Source organism: Talpa occidentalis, unplaced genomic scaffold (genome assembly GCF_014898055.3).
Source record: "Talpa occidentalis isolate TD23 unplaced genomic scaffold, MPIMG_talOcc4v2.1 talOcc4.9, whole genome shotgun sequence".
NCBI lineage: Eukaryota > Metazoa > Chordata > Mammalia > Eulipotyphla > Talpidae > Talpa > Talpa occidentalis.
Window position 1 is genome coordinate 10746229 of NW_023605305.1, and position 7032 is coordinate 10753260.

Below are 7032 nucleotides of genomic sequence, written 5' to 3' on the forward strand. Positions count from 1 at the left end.
GGGGGACACATAACTTATGGCCTCGGGGAAGCCCACTTTGTTGGGATCATACAGCCACAGCCTTCCAGGAATCCTCAGTCCCAGGAGCCTGGGGGATCCCTGGGGGATCACATGGGAGTCTGGGTGGCTGGAAGCCTGTGTGTGTATGAAAACATCCTAGAGCTGGGAGCCTCAGGGGGTCCTGCTCTTGCACACGCCTGTGCCTCTGAGTGGATGAAGGTCGTCAGCCTGGACATCCCACGGGAGCCTGTCTGGGAGCCCTTGATGGCTCCCCTGTCCAGGGCTGGGCAGTGTGAGCTGCAGAGCAGGCCTGGTGGCAGTGGCCCCCTAAAAAGGTCTCTGGGTCCACTTCCTGCATCTCCCCCCACAGAACCTGGCATGAGGACCCTCCTGCTGCTGGCGCTGGTCGCGGCCTTTGGTGAGAGCTCATCTCTGGACACAGAAATAGCCAGGAAGGGGGAGCCCCTGTTGTCCCAGCTTCCCGCTGCAGCAGGGGCTCCCTCAGTGGCAGAAAGAGATAGTCCATGGGTGGGGGCGGGGAGCAGCAGAGGGAGACGGAGAGGGAGGACATGGCGTTCCTGCTGCCATCCCCTGGCAATTTCCTTCCAGGCCTGCAACAAGCTGATGGGGCTCTGTGGAATTTTTGGGAAATGATTACAAAGGTGACAGGAAAGGAAGCTGCATCCAGTTATGGCTTCTATGGCTGCCACTGTGGTGTGGGAGGCAAAGGATCGCCCAAGGATGCAACAGATTGGTGAGGCCACCCCACTCCTGCCTTCCCTCTGCCTCTGTGGCCTGGGTGGGGCCCGAGCTCCAGGGGTGAGGCTGGGGCCATGGGCACAGACTCTAGCAGGTGGCAGCAGAGACGCAACCAGCATGTTACAAACCACTCTAGAATATTCCAAAGTCAAGGGGTCACTGCCAGGGTTAAGGGCATAAGACCAGGGTCACCAGGTTCCCTGAAACAGTAGGGCCAAGCCCCAATTCTGCATTCTTGCCACAGGTGCTGCGTTGCACATGACTGTTGCTATGCCCGGCTGATGAGACGTGGGTGTCCCACCAAATTTCTGGACTACAAAGCTTATTACCGAGGGTCCACAGTCACCTGTGGTAAGGAGAGTCCTCCAGCTCCAACCAGTGCCCTTTGCATGATTACTGGATGTCCTTGTGCTGGCACTGCATGGGGCACAGATGCAGTTTCGGGGGACAGTGTCCCTGTCTTACAAGCTCACAGCTGAGAGGGAATTGAGGAAAATGAAAACACAGTGTGCTTATGTGAAATAAGCAAAAGAGGGTGTCCTTAACATAGCTGAGGGTCAAGGAATGCTCCTGAGGTGGTGACACCCAGTGAGTCCTAAAGACAGCGCAGGTGTCAGGGGAGAAGAGGGCACAGTGGGGTCCAAGGGACCCTAGGAAACCACCTAGCAATTCATGCTAGCCAGGGACCAGTCACGGCAAAGGAGACAGGGCGGCCATGATGGCCTCCACCAATCGCAACCATTCCCAGCCGCCGGGGGCGGGGCCTTTGCACCTGGGCTTGTCTGCAAACAAGAAGGAGACCTTGGCTGAAGGCGAGGTCTTCACAGAGACCCAGGCCTGGGCTGCTGGGGGTTCCCATCAGGCAGCTTCCCCGGGCAGGGGTTCTGTCCCCTTCAGTCACAACTATCTGGAGCCTAGGTGCTTGTCTCACCATGGAAGCTTCTGGAAGTTGGGGTTGGAGGTGGGGGGCTGTAAGTCCCCCACCCCCACCCTGGCGGATCCCACCAGAAGCCTCTGAATACTAACAAGCCCTCACCTGGTGTCTATTCTCCTGTGATTGCAGCAAAACAAAACTGGTGTAAGAGACAAGTGTGTGAATGTGATAAAGCAGCTGCCCTCTGCTTTGCGAGAAACAAGAGAAGCTATAATAAAAAGTACCAGTACTACAACAACAAGGCCTGCAAAGGGAAGACCCCCAAGTGCTGAGCGCCCTCCCCCCGGGTGCCTCCACACCCCAGGCTGAGCTTCCTTCCTAGCTTCCTCCCTGCCCTCGCCAATGCCCTGGCCATGAAGAACACCCCTCTGTGAGCCTGGAGCCCCTCTCACCCCAGAGAGAGAGTATCCGGGAGGAGGGCCCCTGAGACTGGAGCCTGTGTGTCCACACTTCCCCAGCCTCCCTGGGCAGCCACTTCCCTGTCTCCCCTGCTGTCCTGCAAGTCCCATGTCCTGATTGCGGTAGCCCCTGGGCTCAGGCATATCCTCAGAATAAAGCATTTCTTGAGAAACTGTGTGTGTGTGTGTGCGCGTGTGCGTGCGCGGACGCGGAAGTGCCCCACCCCCATGCACTGCTAGTGTGAGAACAAGCTGGCACAGGACAGGAGGCTGTAAGGGTGGACATACAGACTGTGTCAGACTCTGGTTGAAGCCCCCCAGGACCCCCAGCCTGAGCTGGCTTCCCCGGCCCTAGGGTGCCAGCTGCTGGGCACACCCCTTCTGTCACTAGTTCCCACTGGGATATTCCCGCCTGCACCAGCTCCAGCCCCACCTGGTCTTACTGTGGTCCTCAGGGTTGCAGGTGGGTCCTGCAGGAAGCACCCTGACATCAGGAGGCGATTATAAGGGGACATCGCTTATTTGCCATCACTATTTGCAATTTGCAATCCAAGAGTAGAGATTCTGTATAAAACCAGCAGGCTCCTGAGCAGGAACAAAAGCTAGGGGTCTTCATGGAAGGAACAGAGGGGGATGAAGTATGTGGTTTCAAAATACTCATCAGTGTGGCCAAGCTGAAGCCACCCTCGGCTCTCCATGATTGGCTGCTGATTCTGCCTGCAGGCAAAATGTCCTCGGCCACCACTCTTGAGGGTGATTATCTCCAACAATTGTTGGCTTTTTGTTTCTCAAAACAGTCGTGCTTGGGCAGGTTGTCCCAGGAAAAGCTCAAGAATGAAGGTCAGCAAGGCAGTGTCTCTGGAGTGGCTACTCTGGCTCCACTTTAAAATGACTCCACTTGTGTCAGCTTTCCCATGGCGTCGGTGGGAGTGATTCGTGCCTTTCTCACAGGAGGGGCCTTTTCTAATTTGGCACAAAGATATTTCATCTGATGGCTGTAGCTGTGATCCTGTTCACCCTCATGAGAAGAGAAACCCAATTAAAAGTCTGCTGAGATGCCACTTCTGTCTGTTAGAACAGATAAGTCCAGCTGTGTGACAACCTGCTTTAGCGGGACGGCTGCAAGGGGAGATGGGCATTCTCTCAAAGGACGCTGGTGGAAGCAAAATGCCCACAGAGGGTAAACTGACCTGTCTACCAAAATCCCAAAGACATTTATCCTTTGAGCAGTCCCACTTCTGGAAATTTACCCTATTAATGCACACACACACATGCACACTCACATACACGTCCACGGTGATTCTTGATTTTTTTAAATTGCCACACAATTGCTCTGAATTGACAAGGTCTAGAACGGATGCTTGCCATTTGCTGGCACCCCCAGCAGGTGCCCTTGGGAAATAGCAGCACAGGCAGGAAAGTACATGCTGAGGCTGGCATCAGCCACCCTGGGATGGGGCGGCGCAGGGAGGGAGGAGGTAGGGAGGACGAGATGCAAGAATGGCCCACTCTGTCTCTGGTGGCTCCTCGCACCCCCCACACTTCTGGGCTGCACCCCAGCTCTTGTATGCATAACTAAATAAATCTTAAAAAAAAAGAATGATGCCTGAAGGGACTCAGCAGCCCAGTTGCCTCTACCATCCCTCCCTGGCAGCATTTAGGACGTCCCACTGTTACCGCAGAGCGTGAGCAGCTCAGCTCTGCTGTTAGGATGGAGAGGCCAAGGTAGGAATCTTCTTCCCAACCTCTATCGCCCTTGCCCAACTGGGCCTCCTCGTCCCACCCTCCTGGCCCAGCAGTGATCAGCTCAGACTCCCGGAAGAACCCACCCAAGCTTCTCTCCATTCAAATCCATTGCTTCTAGCAAAGGGCGCCGGCAGCCCATGCTCCCTGGGGGGAGAGAAGGGGAAAGACACAGCACGATCTCAGGTGTCATTTAAGAGCATACACGCACGCATGCACTCGCACACAGACACTCAGTACTTTCAAGGTACTAATTGCATGTCTAAGTAAACCTGTGAAAGATAAAGTGGTGGTGCAGCTGGAGGATAAGGGGAAAGTGAATAAAATAAGAACCGGTGTCTTGCAGAAGCCAGTGTAACAGCCTAGGAGGAGAGGGTGTGGTGGAATAGGTTCAGCAGTTGGTCAATTGGAAATGCATTTTTCCTTTGACTTGGCGACCCCACTTCTGGAAATTTTACCTGTAAGTACATAGGTACACACACTCACACGCACACACACACACACAGATGTGTGATCAGCGGGTTAGTGACAGTGGGAATTCAAGCCCAGAGCTGTCCTGAACCAAAGCCCATCTCCCCACCGCTCAGGATACTGGAGCTCTTGGCTGGGCTGTCAGCCTGAGTCCAGTGGGTAGCAGTTCCGAGTTACTCTCTGGCCCAAATGAAGCACTGATTTCTTAATTATTGACATCTCTCAGTGAGCGAAACAGCCACCATCCCGCTGCTTTCACTGCCTCTGTGTTTTAACCGAATCCATCATCACCTTCCTCCCACAACCACTTCCCCTCAGCCAACTCTTCGGCTCATTTCTTGCACATGTGACATACGTCACCTTCATTCCCCAGGGTGAGCCTGGTCTTGGAAGTGCTGGGGACATTTGGCAGAACATTCCAGAGTCATACGCCCAGATCTTGGTCTGGAAGGGGACCAGGGCTGTTGGAGGCACACCCTCCGCTGTAAGTCCCCACCCCAGGGCAGGACCTGGTGACCTGGGTCTCAGATGGCCCTCCTGCTTACCTCAGCTCAAGAGACTCTGAGGATGGACTCTTGGAAAGCATAATCATCTCCTCATTGCAGGAACTTAGAAAACCTAAATAAGGGACCAGGAAAAAACCTAATTCTAATAAAGTAAAAAGCAAAATCAACAAGCAACTATAAACCAGAGACACACTATGGGGGGTGGGTGGTGTGAGGAGGGAGTAGGATCAAAACAAGGGGGGTGGGAGTTGCATGGGAACTATAACCAAGATGAAAATGCATACATTGTGCAAAAATGAAAAATGATGTAAAAATGTATAAACAAACAAACAAGAAAACCATAATGATCTCCAAGAAGGGGATCTTCCAGGAAAGGCTGAATCTTTAGAAAAATGACCCTTTTTTCCAGTCACAGCTTCACAGTGATCCCCTGGGATCTTCATTGCCCAGGAAAGAGACGAGGCTTTTACTGGTCTCTGAAGACCTTGAACATCAAATCCAGACCCTCTGCGCATCCCACATTTATTCCAGACCTAGCCCAGGAGACTTTTTCCAAGGCGAAGTTTCAGAAGGATTCAGTCCCCCAGGGACCATCACACCCACGGCTTCATGGGGCGTGGGGGAGATCAAGAGCCAGATGGCTGAGAGAGGGACTTTCCCGCTTTTCAGCTGGGTGGTGGCTGGGAGTAAATTCCATGGAAATGAGAGCGATGGAGAAAGGCGCTCAGAAGCCGGGGTAATAAGCGGCAACAGCGCCAAGAGTGCAACAGCAGTGCTTCCGCAGCCCGCTCACCTCCTTCGGCACCTCCTTCCAGGCAGTTCCTGGGCCACGCATCTGAAATGCATGTTCTCATTCACTCCTCTGAGGAACCCTCAGAGCTGGGTGACGCTGTCATTCCCACTTTCCATTCATTCACTCAACAAGACGCTTATTGAGCAATTTCAACATTCTAGGCCCAGAACCAGGCACTAAGGATCCAGCCAAAGCCAGACAGGCAAGAACCCCTTTTGCGAGCCGTGGAGGGGACAGATGCAGCCATGAGCAAACTACAGTGATGAGTGATAAACGGAAGGTAAACTAGTGGGCGGGCAGGGGCTGTGTTTAGGTGGGTGCAGGGACAGTGAGTGAGACAGAGGGCATCTGAAGCAAGATCACACGGGATACGAAGGAGTCTGTCCTACGAGGGTCCAGAAGGTCCACCCAGGCAGGGGGACAGCTGCGGAGGGACATGAGGCAGTGCTGAGCTTGGCATAGTCAAGGACAGAAGGAGGAAAATGGGGTGCATTGTAAATACTTATATACTTTCTTATGTTTAATATCTTTTCAACTTCCCTAGTGAAATAGTCACTATCAACTCCACCGTACAGATGAGAAAACAGAGGCTGAAAAAGGTCAAGTGATGAATACAAAGTCTTCCTTGGTCAATAATGGCAGTCGGGATGTCAACCCAGAGCCCCAAAGACTGAGCAGCTACTCCTAAGCAGCATCAGCTCTGGGAAACCTTGGCATGGGTCTTGCACTAAGCCTGAATCTCAGAACTTTTCCATATCCTAATCAGTCACGTGGAAGAACGGAGCGGGGAGTCATGGAGTCACCACAAGCCAGGAGGAGAGGGAGCATCACTCCCATGTGTCTATCCTTCTCATTTTAATCTTTGAAAATGTTTAACATATATAAGTAAAAGAATCATGAATTCCCCTGGACCCATCATCCATTTCAATGTTTATCAACATTCTACTGTCTGTTATCATCTCTATTTCACTCCCTTTGCGCCTCCAGGCTATTGTCATTGTCATCATCATCATCATCATCACCACCATCACCATCATCACCATCACCATCATCACCATCATCATCACCACCATCACCATCACCATCATCACCATCATCATCACCACCATCACCATCATCATTACTATCACCATCACCACCATCACTATCAACCCTAATCCATCATCACCATCACCATCATCACATCACCATCATCATCACCACCACCACCATCATCATTACTATCACCATCACCACCATTACTATCAACCCTAATCCATCATCACCACCACCATCATCATCATCATCGTCATCATCTCCAGTTCTTAGAGGTAAAATTCTTAGCTAGACAACTTTGACAAATGGATACACCCTTGTAATACACATGTCATCACACTATAGAACAAGTTCGTCTCCCAGAAAGTTCCCTGGTATTCCTGGCCCATCAGT

The 7032-nt window shown here is 52.4% G+C and overlaps 1 protein-coding gene across 1 annotated transcript; it reads left to right on the forward strand.

The window, feature by feature from the left end:
* The first annotated feature begins 378 nt into the window (after positions 1-378).
* LOC119236606 (phospholipase A2, membrane associated-like) lies at positions 379-1965 on the forward strand. Its single transcript, XM_037500542.2, has 4 exons — positions 379-418; positions 610-754; positions 1004-1110; positions 1823-1965. Exons 1-4 carry the CDS (start codon positions 379-381, stop codon positions 1963-1965), a joined length of 435 nt encoding a protein of 144 aa, XP_037356439.1.
* Positions 1966-7032: the final 5067 nt, after the last annotated feature.

Excerpts from the sequence above, each read along its gene's own strand:
- LOC119236606 (XM_037500542.2), top strand. The coding sequence starts at position 379 with ATGAGGACCCTCCTGCTGCTGGCGCTGGTCGCGGCCTTTG. Across the intron at positions 419-609 it reads GGCGCTGGTCGCGGCCTTTG|GCCTGCAACAAGCTGATGGG; the intron begins GTGAGAGCTCAT and ends ATTTCCTTCCAG. Across the intron at positions 1,111-1,822 it reads AGGGTCCACAGTCACCTGTG|CAAAACAAAACTGGTGTAAG; the intron begins GTAAGGAGAGTC and ends CTGTGATTGCAG.